General features: G+C 49.4%; 2 protein-coding genes across 5 annotated transcripts; both read left to right on the top strand.

Moving 5' to 3' along the window:
• Positions 1-3,363: 3,363 nt before the first annotated feature.
• GSTM4 (glutathione S-transferase mu 4) lies at positions 3,364-12,838 on the top strand. Of its 4 annotated transcripts, none has more exons than XR_008522374.2 (9): positions 3,387-3,714; positions 4,023-4,098; positions 4,526-4,590; positions 4,901-4,982; positions 5,083-5,183; positions 6,132-6,227; positions 6,318-6,428; positions 12,345-12,417; positions 12,498-12,551. XR_008522374.2 is itself a non-coding variant. In XM_054548083.2 (9 exons), exons 1-8 carry the CDS (start codon positions 3,679-3,681, stop codon positions 8,589-8,591), a joined length of 663 nt encoding a protein of 220 aa, XP_054404058.1. In that variant the 5' UTR covers positions 3,390-3,678; the 3' UTR covers positions 8,592-8,609; positions 12,345-12,838.
• Positions 12,839-15,413: 2,575 nt separating this feature from the next.
• GSTM2 (glutathione S-transferase mu 2) lies at positions 15,414-22,739 on the top strand. Its single transcript, NM_001134015.1, is given in 8 exon segments — positions 15,414-15,479; positions 15,744-15,819; positions 16,241-16,305; positions 16,601-16,682; positions 16,783-16,883; positions 18,726-18,821; positions 18,912-19,022; positions 22,201-22,739. Coding segments are annotated over 8 exon segments (657 nt in total). The 5' UTR covers positions 15,414-15,443; the 3' UTR covers positions 22,291-22,739.
• Positions 22,740-23,408: the final 669 nt, after the last annotated feature.

The following is a 23,408-nucleotide window of genomic DNA, read 5'->3' as shown; positions in this document are numbered from 1 at the left end:
GATGAAATATGATTAAGAATTGCAAGGGCGTCATAGAATACCTTCAGCTTTATCATCAACAGATATGATCTGCATTTCCAAACAACTCACCTATGATTCACAACAAGAGATTTAGTGTTCTGGAAAAGACCTGAGATTAACTGCCTTTGATCCTCGAGGAAATGGACCTTATCAGATACTTAACAACTGACCCAGCAGTAATATTCCAAAGTATGGATCCTTAGGTAAGTTATTTCCTAGCTCAAAAGACATACAATATTTCCTCCTGACTCTTGGACACCCATTCCACTGGAAATCTTAAACTGAGATTCTTAGGTATGCTCCAGAAGATGCTGACTTCAGAGGTGGATAGCTTCTGCCCAGCACTTTGGATAAGGATTAACATTCTGACTCAACACCCTTTCCTGGCTATTATTCTACTTTGAAGCCATCTAAAATATTAATGTTAGCTTCCTATTTTCATCCTATTACTTCTTTTTTTTATTTATTTTATTTTTTTTAAAGCCAGGGTCTCACTCTGTTGCTCAGGCTAGAGTGCAGTGGCACAATCATAGCTCACTGCAGCCTCAGACTCCTGGGCTCTAGTGATCCTCCCACCTCAGTTTCCCAAGTACCTGGTATGATGGGCACAAGCCACTGTACCTGGCCCCTCATCCTGTTACTTCTGACCTCTTATGTTCTCTATCTACCACTTAACACAAAACAAAATTTTCTTATACTTTTTTTCCCAGACCATTGCTGCCACTCTGAATCTAACAACCCTGCTGACAAAAATTTTATAGCTGTCCTTTTAAAAACTTCACAAGGCAACCTCCCTTTAACTGGCTCCTTATGGTAATTATGTTTCACTCACATCATTCATCCCAACCTTCAGTCTTGCAACAATTGTGCTTAGACTTCATGCCAACAAATTGCTTCTGCTGAGGCCATTACAAGGCCAATGGATCAGGACTAATATTGGGTCTATTCTGGCTACCATGGTTGTTTGCTTTCTTCAGAGACATCTGAGCCTGCTTTACAGAAACTATTTAATTCCACTCAAGGAATCTGTCCATCTTGAGGAACACAAAAGTGACTCATTCCTATTGTAATAAATGATACTTAATACCAGTATAATCAGTGCTCCACTAAAATCCTGTTTCTTACATGACATCAGGCTCATTCTGTCCACTGCATAGTAACTTACCCTGTGATTCCAATGAATTGTTAGAGATTGCCAGATATTTAAAACTACCATCCCACCAGGAAATCATGTTTTCTTAAAAAAGATATCCAGAACTGCCCAGGCGCGTTGGCTCATGCCTGTAATCCCAGCACTTTGGGAGGCCGAGGGGGGCAGATCACCTGAGGTCGGAGTTCGAGACCAGCCTGACCAACATGGAGAAACAGTGTCTCTACTAAAAATACAAAATTAGCCGGGCATGGTGGCACATGCCTGTAATCTCAGCTACTCGGGAGGCTGAGGCAGGAGAATTGCTTGAACCCGGGAGGCAGAGGTGATGGTGAGCCGAGATCGCACCATTGCACTCCAGCCTGGGCAACAAGAGCGAAACTCCACCTCAAAAAAAAAGAAAAAAAAAAGAAAAGATACCCAGAAGCTTCTAAAATGAGGAAAGCACAGATAATCTGGTAGACCATCCAGGAAGGATAATTGATTTCTCTCATGCAAGATGCAATTCCCATAGTAGGAATAAAACAAGATATATGCAGCAAAATTTGACAGAATTGAAGGGAGAAATAGACAGTTCTACATTAACAATGGGAGGCTTTAAAACCCCTCTTTCAATTATGGAAAGGCTGAGACGGAAGGTAAGTAAGGAAATGCAGAATGTGAACGCACAATGAACAGGTTAGATCTCACAGACATGCAGAAAATGACCTGACAACAGCGTGCACATTCTTCCCCAGGGCACCACTTCCGCCTCCCTCATCCCCGCTGCTCCCGATCCCCGTCCACAGACCCACTCCCCCGCTGGTGTGATCCTCGTGGCCACTGTGGCCCCTACTTTGGGGATCCTGCTGGTCCAGTCCTTCCCGCCTTCCGCAGAGCCGTACTCCTCCTTCTGAAGAAGCCACCTGGGGCCTGGGCCCCGTCTTCCTGGCTCCTCAGAGTCCTTGCAACAGCAGGCACTGCTTCTCTCTCCTGCACTCAACCCCTCTCCCACTCCACTGCCTCTCAGTGTGCAAAAACACTAAGAAGTGTCCCGTATTTTCAAAATCTCTCCCCTGTAGTTCCCACCTGACTTCTAGTCGTAGGCGGCCAAAGTATAGTGTCTTTGAAGGATTGTTTTATTCCCAGTGCCTGGAATATGGTAGGATCTCAACAACTGTTGTTTCAATAAAGGAATGACCAAATGGGTGAATACTAATGTAACAATATCAGTTCTGTTTCTTTCATAATTATTATTCTCATGAGTGTTAGCTTTCTTAAAAAATCATTTTCACAATTGAACCTAGATATTTTCTCTTTTCCAGCTCAAGATGGATAAACTCAGAATGACAGGCCAGGCATCGCGGCTCATGCCTGTAATCCCAGCACTTTGGGAGGCGGAGGCGGGTGGATCACTTGAGACCAGGAGTTCAAGACCAGTCTGGTCAACACGATGAAACCCCATCTCTACAGAAAATACAAAAAAGTTAGCAGGGCGTCGTGGCGCTCGCCTGTAATCCCAGCTGCTCAGGAGGCTGAGGCAGGAGAATCGCTTGAGCCCGGGAGGCGGAGGTTGCAATGAGCCGAGATCGCACTACTGCACGCCAGCCTGGGCAACAGAGCGAGTCTCCGTTCTAAAAAAAAAAAAAAAAAAAAAAAAAAAGACTCAGAATGACAAATTCTTAATGTCTTAATGTATAATGAGAAGTATAACTACTCAGAAGTCCAAGCACTTCTGTGTGCATGGTGCTATCGCCTTGCTGTAGGCAAACCTACATGGGAATCCACCTTGACACACAGGCCACTTCCTGAGCCTGGACCCAGTCTCAGAGCTGGGGAACTGGCCCAATGCAAAAGGGTCGGGAGCATCTGCAACAGAGACTGAGCTCTATCAGCTTCGGTGACATAGCCTCCATTCACGCTCCCCAACTCAGCAGAGAGAGCACACCATCAGACTTCTAAGACTTAGTAGCCAAGAAGTGTTGAATTAAACTCTCTGAGACCTCTCTTTGGTCTGACCCTGGCAGCTTCAGTCTCCCAGAGCCTGTGGGAACTCGGCAGCCGAGAGGCTGAAGGCTGGGCGACGTCCGGAGAAGGAACGGGGGAAGAACTTTCCTCTTAGGATCTGGCTTGACTCTCACCCGCACAGTCAAGTCCCTGGGGACCCAGCAGAGGTCCGAAGCGAAGCGGGGCGGGGCGGGGCGGGGCTACGGAAGCTGGCGAGGCCGAGCCCCGCGTAGTGCTTCCTTGACCTTGCTCCTTGAACACTCGCATGTGGCGGTGGATCTTACTCCTTCCAGCCAGTGAGGATCCAGCAACCTGCTCCGTGCCTCCCGCGCCTGTTGGTTGGAAGTGACGACTTTGAAGATCGGCCGGTTGGAAGTGACGACCTTGAAGATCGGCGGGCGCAGCGGGGCTGAGGGGGCGGGTCTGGCGCTAGGTCCCGCCCCTGCGTGCCGGGAACCCCAGAGGAGGTCGCAGTTCAGCCCAGCTGAGGCCTGTCTGCAGAATCCACACCAACCAGCATCATGTCCATGACACTGGGATACTGGGACATCCGCGGGGTGAGTGACGGTCCGCTGCACGGTGGGACCGGGCGCCGTGGGCGGGGAAGTGCCGAGCGGCTGGGGACCGGCTCTAGGGACGGTTCCCTCTTTAGGGCTATCTCTCACGGGAGGGCCTGTGAATGCCTGTGTGTGTGTGTGTGTGTGTGTGTGTGTGTGTGTGTGTGTGTGTGCGCGCGTGCCGGGGTGGGGGGGGGGTGAGGGGGGGGGTGCAGTGCAGTGTAGACTAGGGGCTCACTTGGTGCAGAGAAAGTCACCAAGTCAGGGACCCTCCATCTCTGACACGACCTGCGGGCCATCTCTCCCAGCTGGCCCACGCCATCCGCCTGCTCCTGGAATACACAGACTCAAGCTACGAGGAAAAGAAGTACACGATGGGGGACGGTAATAACACCCTTGTGTCCGGGCTCTGCCCACTCCCGCTGAGTTGGCACCAAGCAACCCATGGTGGCCACCTGTGGCTGCCTCTGCAGGCCTCCCCTGCTGGAGCTGCAGGTTGTCTTTTCCCTGAGCCCCGGTGAGGGAGCCCTCTGGCCTTGCAAGGCAGAATGCTGGGGCGGGATGCTGGGCCCCCTGTCTAATTGGATTGGGTATCCCTCAGAGCTTCCCTAAACCCTGGAAGCCTTAGCTGTGTGGGGTCCAGAGCCCTCAGCGGGATTCTTTTTCCCTGAACCCTGGGATGTGGGACTGAGTGGTCAGATTCTAGATCCACCTGTCTCAGGGGTCTTGCCACTGGCTCCTGGGGAGGGTCCCCGGGAAGGAGGGCTGGGCTCTGGGGAGGTTTGTTTTCACTTCTTCTTCCCCACCGCAGCTCCTGACTATGACAGAAGCCAGTGGCTGAATGAAAAATTCAAGCTGGGCCTGGACTTTCCCAATGTAGGTGCAGGGGAAGGGGCGGTTTTGGGGGAAAGTGCGACGTGTCTCAGACTGCATCTCCTCTCCCCAGCTTAGAAGTGTTAGGATCAAGAGTCTTCTGCCCAATTCCTCTCACTCCTGGCTGTCTACACAGCCCTTCCATGATGTTCTGTGTCCTAGCTCATTTGTTCATGTGACAGTATTTCTATCTCAGGCCTGCCATGAGCCGCCACAGTGAGTGCCCGGTCTCCTCTCTGCCCTTGCATATGGGAAGGGGATGCTGGGGAGCCTGGTGGCCCAACTGAGCTTCCCCGGTTTCCCATCTATCCAGCTGCCCTACTTGATTGATGGGGCTCACAAGATCACCCAGAGCAACGCCATCGTGCGCTACATTGCCCGCAAGCACAACCTGTGTGAGTGTGGGTGGCTGCAGTGTGTGGGAGGCAGGTGGCCTCCTCCTTGGCTGGATTGGGGTGCTATGCTCAGAGTGAGTCTGTGTTTTGTGGGTGGCAGGTGGGGAGACAGAAGAGGAGAAGATTCGTGTGGACATTTTGGAGAACCAGGCTATGGACGTCTCCAATCAGCTGGCCAGAGTCTGCTACAGCCCTGACTTTGTGAGTCCCTCCCTGGTCTGGGCCAGAAGCCAGACTTCTTGTATTCCCATCTACTCTGGTCCTATTCACAATTTGAACTCCTCACTGCTATTGATCCTCTGAGGGTTCCCTGTACTGTAGCAGAGTGACTGTCATATCATTAAACTTATAAAATAAAAACTTGAAATCAGTCCCCACCAATCATAGGAAGTCCATACACCCCAAGCTAGAAATGCAGTTCCTAGACAATAAAGTCATGTGTTCAGAATTCCCTTCACCTCTGACCCCTGACCTCTGCCACGGGCCATCTAACCCAGCTGGTTCATGCCATCTGCCTGTTCGGGGAATATGCAGACTCACACTATGGGGTAAAGAAGTATGTAGTGGGATGTAATAGCACCCTCCTCTGTGGAATTCCGTGCTATTCTTTTCCTAGTGCTTCTCCCTGACATGCACAGGGATGAGTGCATTTTCCTAACAGGCAGCTCAGGGGCGGCCAGAGGGTCTTTGTTCCTCTGTCTCCTTCCACGCAGGCTGTCAAAATCTCATCTCTCCAAAAACTACTCAATGTCCATTGTATTATTCTGCCACTGCACTAGGAGGAACTTTCAACTTCTTTCCCTGAGCTCCTTTAGTTCTTTGTATCCTTGATTCTGCTTGTGTCTGGGTCCAGAGCCTGCCAGGTACTCAGGTGCTCCTGGGCTGACCCAGAGGAGGGTGGTTGGGAGGTCAGTGGGGACAGATTCGGGGATGGTGTTGCATTCCTCTCTGCCTTCTCATCACCACAAAAGCCTCCAGCTACCCATTTGGAGTGTAATAAATGCTGATATGTCCAACTGAAGCCATTTCCAGCTGTGGGGAAGATGGCTGCTTGCTCGTGGCCAGCTGGGGCCATACACAGCCCTGGGGAGGCCGCATCTGTGCAGGGAGCTTGTGTCTGAGGGTGGTGACAGCTGTTTTCTGCCTCAGGAGAAACTGAAGCCAGAATACTTGGAGGGACTTCCTACAATGATGCAGCACTTCTCACAGTTCCTGGGGAAGAGGCCATGGTTCGTTGGAGACAAGGTAATGGGGGCATGTGATGAGGACACTAGAGATTTGCCATTCATCCTATGTTACAGAGATTCCAGCCCACACATTCTTGGCCTTCTGCAGATCACCTTTGTAGATTTCCTCGCCTATGATGTCCTTGACCTCCACCGTATATTTGAGCCCAAGTGCTTGGATGCCTTCCCAAATCTGAAGGACTTCATCTCCCACTTTGAGGTGATGCCCCCATCCTCCTTTCTCTTTGATGCCCCTTGTTCCGTTACCTCCTTTCAGATGCTTTCCCAGTCCTGGGTCTGCATAAAGAATAACTTGCATTTATTGAGTGCTGGCTTCATGCCAGGAACCTTGGCTTCATGCCAGGAACCTTGCCCAGCACATTATACCTATCATGTGGAATTTGAACTTTACAACGTTCCTACAGGGTGACAGAATTATCTTGCCCATTTAGAGATAAGAAAACTTAGAATGAGAGGGTCAGGCCTTTGCTCAGGGTCCCAGAGCCAGTGGAGGCTGTGCTGGGCTCCCTGTGAGCCTCTGGATCTATGGGTGGCAGTCAGGGCTCTCCCTTTTGTGACAAAAGAAAAAAGCCTCAGGCCTCATCCAGCCAGGATTTCACAGCCCAGGGCACTTTGGAAGAGGCAGAGAACTTTAGGAGCATGGATGCAGCTGGCAATAGTAGGACTGACACACCGTGGCATTGATGTCGAGTACGAAACCCACAGGCAGTATTCATAGCTACTCCCAGAAGCTTTGCATGATTGGACCCCCACGTGGGGAATCCTGAGAGCCAGAGCTGTGGCCAGAGCTGGATTAGGGTACATATGTGGGTGCCCCTGTTGAAGGAGTGTGTGTTGAAGTGCTCTGTGCTGGGGCACTCTCCTTCTTTATCTTTTTTCCTCTCTGTTTTCCCTCCAATGTTCCAAGTGTTCCCCCTGTGAGATGAGTAGCATACTGATTTTACTCCTATTCACCGACCTTCTCCTCTGCATGAGGCAGGGAGTGAGGCACAGTGGGAGATACATAGATGACCGTCCCGTCCTGGAAATGAGTGCAGTGAGAGGCCTGCAGGCAGAGCAGCCTATGAGGTGTGTGGCACCACCTGGGTGCCAGGCCCGGGGCATGCCCCTCACTCACGGGGAACCATCCCTCACCTGTGCTGAATTTGTTTGAGAGCAGCAAATCCTACTTTAGTACAGATGTGAGAATTTGAGGCATTAGTCCAACAAGTTTTTCAGCCTAGAATTTGTTTTCCTTTCCCACTACCCATCAAGAGATCTGGTTACTCAGCTAGTTCCCATCAGCTCTGGCTCTGGTCTTGGCTGAGTGGCCTTGGGGTTATGTAAGAGGTAGTGGGAGGGGAGGAGAGCTGAGGGCTGCAGCATATGGTCCACGTGGGCTTGGCCCTTTGGGAATAGGCAGTCCTGGATCTCTCTAAATCCTTAGAAATTACACAGCCATTTGATCCTGGGAAGATCGTGCAGAGCGCACCTGAGTGTCATACAGCCTGGTCTGAGGTAGTGGGGTTGGAGATGAGGTGGGTTGGGGCACAGTGGTATTTAGCTCAGGTACCAGGTGGGGAGGTTTAGACTTTCTGCTTTAAAAGGAATGATTAGAGCCTGGTCTGGCGTTTCTTTTGCTGGTCCAACACACCTTGTCCACTTTCATCCAGGTTTTGCCGGGTCGTGGGTGAGATCTGGGCTCTCTTCCAGGCTGCACAGACATTTTCAGAGGTCCTCTCTGTGTGTGCAAACCTAGGCAAGCCAGGAGCCTCCCTGTGAAACAGGAGAATGTTGTGTAGTCAGGGAGCGACAGGACCTCCTGAGGGATTTGGGTGAGGATGGGAATTTGACAGAAAGATGCCCGAACTGGAGAGAGACAGAACCAGGCTACGTTGCAGCTCTGTCCCCCTTACTAGCTATTTGAGTGTGAGGAAGTTACTGAACTTCTATTTCCCATATGAGAAATGATGATAATAGATTCGACCTTGCAGAGTAGTCGAGTGGATTTTCTAAGCCTGTGTTGTAATTTCTCTTGGATATAGAGCACCCAGCACAGTGTAGAATCTTCATAAGTGTTAGCTGTTATTATGGTATGACATTAGTTCAAGGAAGTTGGAAGAGTTAACTCCGCAGATCTGGGGACCCTAAGAGGCTGTATGATGCCTCAGCACTTGAGCCCACGTGGAAAGGCTGTGGCCAGGGCCCTGACCTGCTGTGTCTGCAGTGGGGTTGTCTCAGCCCTCATGGGCAGCTGACCTTGAGTTCTGGCCTTATTTTCCCCCCCTCTCAGGGCTTGGAGAAGATCTCTGCCTACATGAAGTCCAGCCGCTTCCTCCCAAAACCTCTGTACACAAGGGTGGCTGTCTGGGGCAACAAGTAATGCCTTGAAGGCCAGGAGGTGAGACTGAGGAGCCCATACTCAGCCTGCTGCCCAGACTGTGCAGCTCAGCTGGACTCTGCATCCCAGCACCTGCCTCCTCGTTCCTTTCTCCCGTTTAGTCCCATCTTTACCCCCAAGACTTCATTGTCCCTCTTCACTTCCCCTAAACCCCTGTCCCATGCAGGCCCTTTGAAGCCTCAGCTACCCACTTTCCTTCATGAACATCCCCTCCCAACATTACCCTTCCCTGCACTAAAGCCAGCCTGACCTTCCTTCCTGTTAGTGGTTGTGTCTGCTTTGAAGGGCCTGCCTGGCCCCTCGCTTGTGGAGCTCAGCCCCGAGCTGTCCCCGTGTTGCATGAAAGAGCAGCATTGACTGGTTTACAGGCCCTGCTCCTGCAGTGTAGCCCCTGCCTTAGGCCTACCTGATCAAAATAAAGCCTCAGCCACATTTGCTATAGTCTTGTCTTATTTGCTCCTGGCTGCCCAGACTGTGTCTGTCACTGCCTCTTCCGAGGTACTGGCTGGTGACCCTGGCAGTAGCTGGGTTCATAGAGATTATGATGGGCTTAGTAAGGTGTTTCCAACTTTTTTTTTTTTTTTTGAAACAAGGTCTCCTGCTTCCCAAGGTGAAGGGCAGCGGCGGGATCATAGCTTACTGCAGCATCCAGTCCTGGGCTCAAGAATCCTCCCACTTCAGCCTCCCAAATAGCTGAGACTATAGGTGTGCCACCACACCTGGCCACATTAAAAAAATTTTTGTAGAGATCGTGTCTCTTTATGTTGCCCAGGCTGGTCTGGAACTCCTGAGCTCAAGCGATCCTCTTACCTTGGCATCCCAAATTGCTGGGATTGCAGGTGTGAGCCACCACGCCTGGCCCTGTTTCCAACTTCTTGATCCCTTTTCTGACCGCCTTAGAGCAGGAAGCCACATAAAGTGCTCTATAGAAAGGGTGCCTCTTTCTGGGCCTAGGTCTTCATTTATTTATATTTATTTAGTGTTATTCAGTGCTTTCCATGGTTAGGCAGAGCTAGGCCTCAGTGAGTACGTCTTAGATGCCCAGAGGTGGTGGAATTCCCATCACAGAGAACCAGGATCCTTCTGTCTTCCACACTGACTGACTCCATCACAGCTCTTAGATCTCTAGGACCCAAGCTCTACTGTGAGCTGCTTCACCGGAAGGTTTTCCCACTCAGCAGTTCCCAAGCTGTGTTACCACAAATAGTTGTTGATTTTTTGGGTCAGGAATTCGGGTAATGCTCAGCAGGGAGAACTTATTACAAATCCACAAAGGTCTCCTCTCCAAAAACTATATATCCAAAAATACAACCCATTAAAAAATGAGTCAAAACTTGAACAGGCATTTCCCAAAAATGAATATCCAAATTGCTAATAGGCTCATGAGAAGGTGCTCAACATCATTAGACAGCAGAAAGTTAAAAACCCATAAGATCCTACTGTATCCCCACTAGAATGGCTGACATTGAAAGGACTGACAATTGTTGGTGATTTATGGAGTAACTGGAACTGTCATGCATTGCTGGTGGGAAAGCCATTTTGGAATACTGGCAGTGTCAACTAGAGCTAAACATACATCTACCCAGGACCCAGAAATCCCGCCCTATAGGAATGAGTCCTAGTGGATTCAAGAGCCAGGTATAATGATGCCAAAAGCAGCTTTATTTTAAATAGCCAATAACTGAAAACAATCCAAATTCCATGAATAGAAGAATGAACAAATAAACTGTGGTTTATCAACATAATTCCATCATTCATATAATGGAATACTTACTCTGCTATAATGAAAATAAACATGCTAATGCTATGTGCAAAAACATGGATGGGTCTCACAGACGTGTTGAGTAAAAGGATCCAGACAGGAGAAAGGACACACGACCTCATTCCATTTACACGAAAATCAGGAGAGGGAAATGAGTCCATGGTATCAGAGGTCAGATGATTGGTGACCTTGGTGAGAACTGGAAGGTTGCCTATTGAAGCGGCCTGGTGGAGTGCTGTAAGTTTCCTCTCTTTATCTGGGAGGTGATTCCAGAAGAGTATACAAGTGGAAAAGCTCACAGAGTAGCACACTTAAATGGCCTGTGCACTGTATGTATATTACACTTCAATGAAAAGCATGCTTGGCCAGGCGCGGTGGCTCACGCCTGTAATCCCAGCACTTTGGGAGGCCGAGGGGGGGTAGATCACGAGGTCAGGGGTTCGAGACCAGCCTGACCAACATGGAGAAATCCTGTCTCCACTAAAAATACAAAAATTAGCTGGGCATGGTGGCGGCGCCTGTAATCCCAGCTACTCAGGAGGCTGAGGCAGGAGAATTGCTTGAACCCGGGAGGTGGAGGTTGCAGTGAGCTGAGATCGCGCCATGCACACTCTGGCCTGGGTGACAGAGCGAGACTCCGTCTCAAAAAAAAAAAAAAAAGAAAAGCATGCATTAAGGCCTGTGCACTGCATGTGTATTACACTTCAATGAAAAGCATGCACATATGTCTTACATTATTTGTGTGCTTGTGTTGGTTTGCCTTCCCTCATAAGATGTCAACGTCCTCAGGACGTGTTTTTGTCTCTTCTTGTTCACTGATGTAACAGGTGTTTGCATATCACCTAGGACAGTCCCTGAACATAGTAGGTGCTCACTGAATAGTTATTAGGCAAATTATAGGCTGTATCTTAATGGTGTCATTTCAAATTCCCTTTAGATTTTTATTCATGCCTACTTCTTTGGATAGGTGAGATTGATGGGCACATACACTCTTAGGTTCTGCAGTTTTTTCTCTTTAACATTTTACCTAAGAATCTGTACATGTTGGCAGTCTATATGCATGCCTGTTTCTAACATTTAATGGCTATCATTACTTTCTGTGGATAAATTATAGTTTGCCTAGTCAAACTATATGTGGATTTTTCTAATTTATTTATTTTTAGAACAGAGTGATCATGTTTAAACTAACTCCTTCTCTGGTTTTTGGGTACTTTATTTGAGTTGGTCCCCAAAGGCAATTACTAAAAGGCAAAAGGTGAGAATGGTGTTATGGTATTATCATAGATAAATTGATTGCTCTCCAGAGAGAATAGCTTTTTTTTTTTTTTTTTTTTTTTTTGATATGGAGTCTTACTCTGTCACCCAGGCTGGAGTGCAGTGGCTCAATCTCAGCTCACTGCAACCTCCGCCTCCTGGGTTCCAGCAATTCTCCTGCCTCTGCCTTCCGAGTAGCTGGGATTACGGGCACATGCCACCACCCCTGGCTAATTTTTGTATTTTTAGTAGAGACGGGGTTTCACCATATTAGCCAGGCTGGTCTCGAACTCCTGACCTCAGGTGTTTTGCCTGCCTCAGCCTCCCAAAGTGCTAGGATTACAGGCGTGAGCCATCACGCCCGGCCCAGAGAGAATAACTTAATTCATGGTGCCACCTGCAAGGCACATGGATCTTTCTGCACTACCTTAGGTACTTGAGGGATTGCAGTTTCATCTTATGATATTTTTATAGGTTCATAAGAATACCTTCAAGTTTTCTACCTTCACCTTTTTTGTTTATTGTGTGTGTATGTTTCTGCCAATGAATCACAGTCTGTGAATCTACCTGTCCTTGAATCTCCTGTATAAAACTCTCTGTTTACCCATTCTCTACCTGTGGTTTAGTCAATTCCTGGAGAAAGGTTAAAGAATGATCTTGTGGCAGTCAAGACCTTCTTTCTAATAGGCACAATGTAATTAATTGTGATTCTGTTCTAGGTTTCCTGTGGCATAATGTGATGGTTAATTTTCTGCGTCAACTTGACTGGGCTAAAGGATGCTCACATGGCAGGTAAAATTATTGTGTTTGTGAGGGTGTTTCCAGAAGAGATTTGCCTTTGAATCAGAAGATTGAGCAAAGATTTCCTTCAGCAATGAAGGAAGTATTCACCAAACTGTCAGGGCCCAGACAGAAGAAAAAGACAGAGGAAGGGTGAATTTGATCTTTCTGACTGGGACATCCATCTCTGCCTATCCTGGGACATCCACACCCCTGGTTCTCTGGCCTTCAGACTTGATCAGGTACTAACACCATCACCTCCTACCCCCACCTTTGTTCTGAGGCCTTTAGACTCTGAATGATACCGCTGGCTTTCCCGCTTCTCTGTCCTGCAGTCGACAGATCATGGGACTTCACTCCAAAATTGTGTGAGCCAATTCCCATAATAGATAGATAAATTTATAAATAAACTCACAAATTTCCTACAGGCTTATCTTAGTGGCGTTACTTCAAATTTTGAAGAACTCTGACTAGTACACATAGCAAAAAACAACGACAACAACAACAAACAAAAACACACACACACAAACTCATCATCAATGAGTAAGTTTTAAAAAATCAAGCACAAGATAAAACGCTACAGCATATCTATTACCTGGGGGCTTTTCTATATGGAAAGCACTTTCTGAGATGCCTTGCAGTAAACTCCAAGGAGATTTTCAAGGAAGATACCCTCTTTTCTCCTGGTAAATCTCCCTGTTGATGATCATTATTTTAAAGGCTCCAAAGATCAAAACATCTGCTTGCACATTTTGCCAATTCATTTTGGGTGAGGGTCTCTGGCAGGCTTGGAAGGATGGGTGAACAGCGGGAAGGGGGCTGCCTCTGGTGACTAGCGTCACTCATATCCATGTCTGTGGCAGTCATCAGGTGCTTATTATATATTTGACTTTTGGCCACCCCTATGGGGGTGTTAAATGCAGGGAGAGTCCAGTCAAGTCATTGCAAATTGGCAGTGACTTTTGGGACCTTTCTACACACGATAGTCAGTCAGGTAGATACCTTCTTTTAAAATTTGACTTATTACTTTTTTCTGACACAGGGTCTCACTCTGTCACCCAGGCTGGAGGGCAGTGATGTGATCACGGCTCATTGCAGCCTCGACTTCTCAGGCTCCAATGATCCTCCCACCTCAGCCTCTCAAGTAGCTGGGACCACAGGTAAAGGGCCATCATGGCCAGCTAATTTTCATATATTTGGTAGACAATGTTTCACCATGCTTCCCAGGCTGGGTGGATACTTTTCAAAAATAAGTTCAGTTCATCCTGCCTAGCCTTGCTCCAGCAGCTCTAGAGGAATTACCCACTCTGGTGCTGGGCTCAGGCTGCCTGGCTCTGGAATAATGTGCTCAGAGCTGCAGGGGGTGCCTGCTGCCTGACTGGCAGAGAGAGTCCCATACTCCCTACCCTGTACCCTGGAAGACCAGGCTGCCCAGCTTGTCCACCTGGTAGACCATTTCCCTGCCCAGTTCTCCTTCTCTCATTCCTGATGTGCAGCTTGATGCCTGCAGGGACTGCGCCAGCTGAGATTGTCTCTAGGTCCTCGCTTCTGCCAGCTGGTGTCCAGGGAAGTGGGTCCTCTGGTCTCCTTCCTGCCACCAGAATTTTGAGGACCTTGTTTCTCCCACTGCAACTTTTGACCCATTCCTGGGTTTCTTTTTCTTTTTTTTTGAGATGGACTCTTACTCTGTTGCTCAGGCTGGAGTGCAGTGGTACAACCTCAGCTCACTACAACCTCCGCCTCCCTGGTTCAAGCGATTCTCCTGCCTCAGCCTCCTGAGTAGCTGGGATTACAGGCACCCGCCACCAGGCCTGGCTAATTTTTTTGCATTTTTAGTAGAGTCGGGATTTCACCACGTTGGCCAGGTTTTAGACTAGGGTTTCTTCACCTCAGCAGTACTGTCATTTTGGAGGGCAGAATTATTTGTTGTGGGGCGCTGTCCTGAGCATTGCAGGGTGTTCAGCATCCTACCCAAACTCTACACACTAGATGCCATGGGCGCTTCCCAGTGGTGACAATTAACAAAGTCTCCAGACAGACCTACATGTCCCCTGAGGGGCAAAGTTACCTCCACTTGAAGACCAGTGGTGTCCTGGATGGATACTAATATTAAAATAATAATAATAACAGAAATCATAATATAACTCATGTAGTTAAGGTAAGTCCTTTTTGATGGAACATTTGTTTCAGTTAATATTATTTGTGTATGTCTGTCCTGGTAGTTTTTTTTTTAACTTTTTATTTTGATTTAATATCAGAGTTTGAGAAATTTGCAAAAAGAATGAATACAAAGACCTCTGATTGCCCCAGATTCTAACGTTTCCACATGGGCTTTCTCCTCCCTCCCCGAGTCCCCCAGCCCCTGCTCCCCACCTTTCTGTCTCTCTCCTCACCCAGCAAGCTCCCTAAGAGCACAGCACCACTTATGACAAAAACATCATTTCTTTTCTCTGAGGCAGCATTCCTGACGTTTGGATTTAGGCTGATAAGTGACAGTGAGTTATAATCATCCTTGCCTGTGTTGTCCTTCCCATGTTAGGTCTGTCATGCCATGTATGTCCGCAGTTTATAACAATCTATATCATACATTGAAAAGTTTTGAAAACTTATCCAGTGAATCCCTGAGCACCAAATGTTCTTTTGTGTTATTTTTCTTTATCAGGCTATTATTACTTTATTCAGAATCTCTCTTTCTTTTAGAGAGAGCCTTTCTTTCTTGCCTAACCTAGAGTGCAGCGGCGCGATCATAGCTCAGTTCAGTCTTGAACACCTGGACTCAACCAGTTCTCCCCCGTCCTGGGCTTCTGGGCGTCCTGATCTCTCTCGTGAAACCCACGGGGCTGGGAGGTGGGAGGGGATCCTACTCCTTCTAGCCCCGTGAGCACGCTCCGGGCCTCCAGATTGGCCCGTTTCGGGGGCAGGGCGGGCCGTGGGGCGGGGACCTAGCAAGGCTCCCCCTCTACCCTCTCTGGGCCTCTCACAAAGGCTGAGCCCCGCCCTGCTGAGGCCTGTCTGCAGAATCCACAGCAACCAGCACCATGCCCATAATATTGGGGTACTGGAACATCCGCGGGGTGAGCGAGGGTCCGCTGGGCGGTGGGACGGGTGGTGCGTGGAGACGGGGAAGTGTGGAGCAGCTGCGGGACGGGCTCTAGGGACGGTTCCTCTTCAGGGCTGTCCCTGACAGCAGGGTCTGTGCTTGCCGCGTGTGTGCGTGTGGCAGGGGTCAGGGGGGTGAGGCAGGAAGGAGAGGAGGAGACGGGGCTCCCCTTGTGCAGAGTCGTCACCAAGTCAGGGACCCTCCGTCTCTGACCCGAGCTGTGGGCCATCTCTCCCAGCTGGCCCACTCCATCCGCCTGCTCCTGGAATACACAGATTCAAGCTACGAGGAAAAGAAGTACATGATGGGGGATGGTAATGGCACCCTCGTGTCTGGGCTCTGCCCACTCACACTAGGTTGGCACCAAGCAACCGATGGTGGCCACCTGTGGCTGACTCTGCAGGCTTCCCTTGCTGGAGCTGCAGGCTGTCCCTTCCCTGAGCCCTGGTGAGGGAGCTCCTTGCAAGGCAGAATGCTGGGGTGGGATGCTGGGCCCCCTGTCTAATTGGGTTGGGTGTCCCTCTGGACTTGCCTAAACCCTGGAAGCCTTAGCCGTTGTGGGGTCCAGAGCCCTCACCGGGATTCTTCTCTCTGAACCCTGGGATGTGGGACTGAGTGGTCAGATTCTAGATCCACCTGTCTCAGGGATCTTGCCACTGGCTCTTTGGGAGGGTCCCCGGGAAGGAGGGCTGGGCTCTGGGGAGGTTTGTTTTCACTTCATCTTCCCCACCGCAGCTCCTGACTATGACAGAAGCCAGTGGCTGAATGAAAAATTCAAGCTGGGCCTGGACTTTCCCAATGTAGGTGCAAGGGAAGGGGCGGTTTTGGGGAAAAGTGCGACGTGTCTCAGACTGCATCTCCTCTCCCCAGTTTAGAGGTGTTCAGATCAGGAGTCTTCTGCCCAATTTCTCTCACTTTGGCTGTCTCCACAGCCCTTCCATGATGTTCTGTGTCCAACGTGACAATATTCTTATTTCAGGCCTGCCATGAGCAGGCACAGTGAGTGCCCGGTCTTCTCTCTGCCCTTGCTTATGGGAAGGGGATGCTGGGGAGCCTGGTGGCTCAACTGAGCTTCCCGGTTTCCCATCCATCCAGCTGCCCTACTTGATTGATGGGACTCACAAGATCACCCAGAGCAACGCCATCCTGCGGTACATTGCCCGCAAGCACAACCTGTGTGAGTGCGTTTGGCTGCAGGGTGTGGAGGGACCGTGGCCTACTCCTGGGCTTGGCTGGGCTGTGATGCTGAGAGTGAGTCTGTGTTTTGCGGGTGGTAGGTGGGGAGACAGAAAAGGAGAAGATTCAGGAAGACATTTTGGAGAACCAGCTTATGGACAACCGTATGCAGCTGGCCAGACTCTGCTATAACCCAGATTTTGTGAGTCCCCCCGAGTCCCCCCACACCACCCCACCCCCAGTGTCCCCTACCCCACTCCCAGTCTCCCCTTTCCCTGCAGAGTTTGTGTCCAAAATTGATTCCTTCTGGTGAGTTCTTGGTCTGGCTGACTGTAAGAATGAAGCCGCGGGCCTACGCGGTGAGTGTTAACAGTTCTTAAAGATGGTGTGTCCGGAGTTTTTTCCTTCAGATGTTCAGATGTGTCCAGAGTTTCTTCCTTCTGGTGGGTTTGTGGTCTTGCTGACTTCAGGAGTGAAGCCACAGACCTTCGCAGTAAGTGTTACAGCTCTTAAAGGTGGTGCGTCTGGAGTTGTTTATTCCTCCTGGTGGGTTCATGGTCTGGCTGGCTTCAGGAGTGAAGCTGCAGACCTTCATAGTGAATGTTACAGCTCATAAACGTAGTTCAAACCCAAAAAGTGAGCAACAGCAGGATTTATTGTGAAGACTGAAAGAAAATATACTTCTACAGCCTGGAAGACAACCTGAGCAGGTTGCTGCTGCTGGCTGGGGTGGCCTCCTTTTATTCCCTTATTTGGCCCCCACCCACATCATGCTGATTGATCCATTTTACAGAGAGCTGATTGGTCCATTTTACAGAGTGCTGATTGGTCTGTTTTACAGAGTGCTGATTGGTCTGTTTTTACAGAGTGCTGATTGGTGCATTTACAAACCTTTAGCTAGACACAGAGCGCTGATTGGTGCATTTACAATCCTTCAGCTAGACAGAAAAGTTCTCCAAGTCCCCTGATTAGCTAGACACAGAGCACTGATTGGTGTGTTTACAAACCTTTAGCTGGACACAGAGCACTGATTTGTGCATTTACAATCCTTTAGCTAGGCAGAAAAGTTCTCCAAGTCCCCACCTGACCCAGAAGCCCAGCCAGCTTCACCTCTCATTTTGATCAGGAGCCAAGACTGTGGTCCTGCCAAATACACGGGTCCTGTTTTCCATTTGAACTCTTTAGTGCTACTCATCCTTCAGGCTATTTCCTATACTGCCACCAGAGTGACCCTCAAACCCCAAAGTCGTGTCAAATAAAACCTCTAAATCAATTCCCCACCAATCTACTTACAGAATCCTGACTCCCCAGGGTATGAATTCACTCTCTAGACAGTAATGGTTACTTCCAGAATCCCCTCCATCTCTGACTCATGACCTGTGCTTTGGGTCATCTCTCCCAGTGGTTTATATCATCTGCCTGCTTTGGAATACACAAACTATGAGGAAAACAAGTGCAAAACAAAGGAGTAATGGCACCTGCAATTTTGGTGTCTTCCGAGTGCTTTCTTGACATACACTGAGATCAGCGAATTTTCCTAACAGGCAGCTTAGGGGCAGCCAGAGGCTCTTTTTCCCCCTCCTTTCTTCCACTCATCCTTTGAATATCTCCTCATCTTTCCAGAAACCACTCAATGTCCATTGTATTCTTCTGCTGCCCTACTAGGAGAAACTTTCTACTTCTTTCTCGGAGCTCCTTTAGTTCTTTGCATCCTTGATTCTGCTCATATCTGGGTCCAGAGCCTACCAGGTGCTCAGGTGCTCCTGGGGCTGACCCAGAGGTTGTTGGGAGGTCAGTGGGGACAGATTTAGGGACAATGTCACATTCCGCTCTGCCATCCCATCACCTCAGAAAGACTCCAGCTACCCAGTTGGAGTCTAATAAATGCTGATGTATCCAGCTGAAGCCTGGGCACTGACCCAGTTCCAGCTGTGGGGAAGATGACTGCTTGCCTGCGGCCAGCTGGGGCCAGGCACAAAACTGGGAGGCCGCATCTGTGCAGGAAGCTTATGTCTGAGGGTGCTGACAGCTGTTTCTGCCTCAGGAGAAACTGAAACCAGAATACCTGGAGGGACTCCCTGAAATGCTGAAGCTCTACTCACAGTTTCTGGGGAAGCAGCCATGGTTTCTTGGGGACAAGGTAATGGGGGTGTGTGATGGGGACACCACAGATTTGTCATACTTCCTATATTATGGAGGTTTCAGCCCACATATCCTTGGCCTTATCCAGATCACCTTTGTGGATTTCATCGCTTATGATGTCCTTGAGAGAAACCAAGTATTTGAGCCCAGCTGCCTGGATGCCTTCCCAAACCTGAAGGACTTCATCTCCCGATTTGAGGTGATGCCCCTGTCCTCCTTTCTCTTTATGTCCCTTATTCCTTTCCCTCCTTTGTGATGCTTTCCCAGTCCTGGAGCTACACAAAGAATAACTCACATTTATGGCCGTGCGCGGTGGCTCACGCCTATAATCTCAGCACTTTGGAGGCTGAGGGAGGCAGATCACCTGTGGTCAGGAGTTTGATACCTGCCTGCCCAACATGGCAAAACCCCATCTTTACTAAAAAAAAAATACAAAAATTAGCCAGGCGTGGTGGCGAGCACCTGTAATCCCAGCTACTTGGGAGGCTGAGGCAGGAGAATCACTTGAACCCGGGAGGTGGAAGTTGCAGTGAGCCAAGATCGTGCCACTGCATTCCAGCCTGGATGACAGAGTGTGACTCCATCTCAAGAAAAAAAAAAAAAAAAAAAAAGGAGCCGGGCGCGGTGGCTCACACCTGTAATCCCAGCACTTTGGGAGGCCGAGGCGGGTGGATCACCTGAGGTCGGGAGTTCGAGACCAGCCTGACCAACATGGAGAGACCTCTGTCTCTACTAAAAATACAAAATTAGCCGGGCGTGGTGTCACATGCCTATAATCCCAGCTACTAGAGAGGCTGAGGCAGGAGAATCGCTTGAACCTGGGAGGCGGAGGTTGCCGTGAGCCAAGATCGTGCCATTGCACCCCAGCCTGGGCAACAAGAGTGAAACTCCATCTCAAAAAAAAAAAAAAAAAAGAAAAGAATAACTTGCATTTATTGAGTGCTGGCTTCATGCCACGAACTGTGCCCAGCACATTATACCTATTGTGTTGAATTTGAAATTTACAACATTCCTACAGGGTGGTAGAATTATCTCCCCCATTTTAGAGACAAAGAAACTGAGAATGAGAGGGTGAGTCCTTTGCTCAGGGTCCCAGAGCCAGTGGAGGCTGTGCTGGGCTCCCTGTGAGCCTCTGGATCTATGGTCGGCAGTCAGGGCTCTCCCTTTTGTGACAAAAGAAAAGCCTCAGGCCTTGTCCAGCCTGGGTTTCATAGCCCAGGACACTTTGGAAGAGGCAGAGCACTTCAGGAGCACGGATGCAGCTGGCAATAGTAGGACTGACACACAGTAGCATTGATGTTCAATACTGAACCCACAGGCAGTATTCACAGCTACACCCAGAAGCTTTGCACAATTGAACCCCCATGTAGGGAATCCTGAGAGCCAGGGCTGTGGCTGGAGCTGGATTAGGGTACCTATGTGGGTGCCCCTATTGAAGGAGCTTATGCTGAAATGCCCTTTGCTGGAGCACTTTCCTTCTCTACCTCTCTTCCTCTTTTTTTTTTTTTTTTTTGAGACGGAGTCTTGCTCTGTCACCCAGGCTGGAGCGCAGTGGAGCAATCTCGGCTCACTGCAACCTCTGTCTCCTGGGTTCAAGTGATTCTCCTGCCTCAGCCTCTTGAGTAGCTGGGATTACAGGTGTGCACCACCATGTCCGGCTAATTTTTATATTTTTAGTAGAGATGGGGTTTTGCTATGTTGGCCAGGCTGGTCTCAAACTCCTGACCTCAGGTGATCCACCCACCTCAGCCTCCCTAAGTGCTGGGATTACAGGCGTGAGCCACTGAGCCTGGCCTCTTCCTCTCTTTTTTCCCTCCAATGTTCCAAGTGTTCCCCCTGTGAGATGAGTAGCATGCTGATTTTACTCCTATTCACTGACGTTCTCCTCTGCATGAGGCAGGGTGTGAGGCACAGTGGGAGATGCATAAATGACAGCCCCATCCTGGAAATGAGTGCAGTGAGAGACTTACAGGCAGAGCAGCCTGTGAAGTGTGTGCTGAACTTGTTTGAGAGCAGCAAATCCTACATTACTACAGATTTGGGGATTTGAGGCATTAGCCCAACAGGCTTCTGAGCCTTGAATCTGTTTCCCTTTTCCACTCCCCATTAAGAGATTTGCTTGCTCAGTTAGTTTCCATCAGCTCTGGTTCTGTGGTTCTGGTCCAGGCTGAGTGGCCTTGGAGTTAGGTAAGAGGTGGTGGGAAGGGAGGGGTGGAGGAGAGCTGAGAGCTATGGCCTGTTATGTGCCAGGGTCAAGCCTGTCACCCAGGCTGGAGTGCAGTGGTGCGATCTCGGCTCACTGCAACCTCCGATTCCTGGATTCAAGCAATTCTCTGCCTCAGCCTACCGAGTAGCTGGGATTACAGGTGCCCGCCACCATGACCGGCTAATTTTTTTATTTTTAGTAGGGATGGGGTTTCACCATGTTGGCCAGACTGGTCTCCAACTCTTGACCTCAGGTGATCCACCCGCCTCGGCCTTCCAAAGTGCTGGGATTACAGGTGTGAGCCACCGCGCCCAGACGGATCTTTTTGAATACCTTATCTGGTCATTCAATCCTGGTAAGATTGTGCACAGCACATCTGAGTGTCATGTAGCCTGATCTGCAGCAGCAGGGCTGAAGATGCCATCGGTTAGGGCACAGTGAGATTTTGCTAAGATACTAGATGGAGAACGTTGGACATTCTGCTTTAAGAGGAATGATTAGAGCCTAGTCTCCCCTTTCATTTTCTTGTGCACTGCCACTCCCCATTCCACTTCCATCCAGGTTTTACTGAGACATTGGGTGAGTGTGTTCAGAGCCCCTTTGTTCTGCTGAAGGTCCCTTCTGTGTGTCTATACCCAGACAAGCCAAGAGCCTCCCTGTGGAAAAGGAGACTGTGCAGTCAAGGAGTGACAGGGCCTGGTGTGAGGGGTGGTGGGGCAGAAGAAGAAGAGAATTTGGCAGACAGAGGCCAGAACTGGAGAGAGACAGAACCAGGCTACATTGCAGTTCTATCCCCCTTACTAGCTATTTGAATGTGAGGTAGTTGCTGAACTTCTGTTTCCCACATGAGAAATGATGATAATAGATTCAGCCTTGCAGAGTAGTCAAGTGGATTTTCTAAGCTTATGTTGTAATTTCTCTTGGGTACAGAGCACCCAGCACAGTGTAGAATCTTCATAAGTGTTAGCTGTTAGTGTGGTACAACATTACTTAAAGGAAGTTAGAAGAGTTAACTCTGCAGATCTGGGGACCCTAAGAGGCTGTGTGATGCCTCAGCACTTGAGCCCACGTGGAAAGGCTGTGGCCAGGGCCCTGACCTGCTGTGTCTGCAGTGGGGTTGTCCTCATTGAGAGCTGACCTTGAGTTCTGGCCTTATTTTCCCCCCTCTCAGGGCTTGGAGAAGATCTCTGCCTACATGAAGTCCAGCCGCTTCCTCCCAAGACCTGTGTTCACAAAGATGGCTGTCTGGGGCAACAAGTAGGGCCTTGAAGGCCAGGAGGTGGGAGTGAGGAGCCCATACTCAGCCTGCTGCCCAGGCTGTGGAGTGCAGCTGGACTCTGCATCCCAGCGCTGCCTCCTGGTTCCTTTCTCCTGTTTATTCCCATCTTTACCCCCAAGACTTTATTGCCCCTCTTCACTTCCCCTAAACCCCTGTCCCATGCAGGCCCTTTGAAGCCTCAGCTACCCACTTTCCTACATGAACATCCCCTCCCAACATTACCCTTCCCTGCACTAAGGCCAGCCTGACCTTCCTTCCTGTTAGTGGTTGTGTCTGCTTTGAAGGGCCTGCCTGGTCCCTCGCCTGTGGAGCTCAGCCCCAAGCTGTCCCCACGTTGCATGAAAGAGCAGCATTGACTGGTTTACAGGCCCTGCTCCTGCAGCGTGGCCCCTGCCTTAGGCCTACCTGATGGAAGTAAAGCCTCAACCACATTTGCTGTGTGTCTTGTCTTATTTGCTCCTGGCCATCTACCCAGACTGTCTGTCTGTCTGTCACTGCCTCTTCCAAGGGACTGGCTGGTGATCCTGGCAGTGGCTGGGTTCTAAAAGATTCTGCTGGGCATAGTAAGGCACTTAGCAATTCTTGCTCCCATTTCTGAGAGACTCAGAGCAGGAAGCCCCATGAGGCACTGTGGAAAGGATGTCTCTTTTTGGGCCTGGATCTCTTGATTCATTCATCCAGCCTTATTGAGTGCTTTCCATAATTGCACAGAGCTTGTGTCTCATTGAATCGGGACCGCAAGGGGGTGGAATCTCCATCAGAGAGAACCAGGGTCCCTTTTACCTTCTCCACTATATGACTGCATCACTTCTGTTAGGTCTCCAGGACCCAGTCTCTATTGTTTTTCTCAGGTGGCTCCCAGGTACCCTCTCCAGGCTTGCTGCACAGCTGTCATCAGGACGTTCTCTCTGGGTTTACTTCCTCTCTTTCCTGGGTACCTGTGAGAGAAATGTCTTTAGTCCTTGCATAACTGAAAGTGTCTTTACAGGCTTACTGAATACTCTGGCTGATGATTTAGTCTGTTCTCACACTGCTAATAAAGACATACCTGAGACTGGGTAATTGATAAAGGAAAGAGGTTTAGAGGTCTCACAGTTCCC

Source organism: Pongo abelii, chromosome 1 (assembly GCF_028885655.2).
Source record: "Pongo abelii isolate AG06213 chromosome 1, NHGRI_mPonAbe1-v2.0_pri, whole genome shotgun sequence".
Taxonomy (NCBI): domain Eukaryota; kingdom Metazoa; phylum Chordata; class Mammalia; order Primates; family Hominidae; genus Pongo; species Pongo abelii.
The sequence above is the reverse complement of the archived record's forward strand: the minus strand, read 5'-3'. Positions and strand labels throughout refer to the sequence as shown.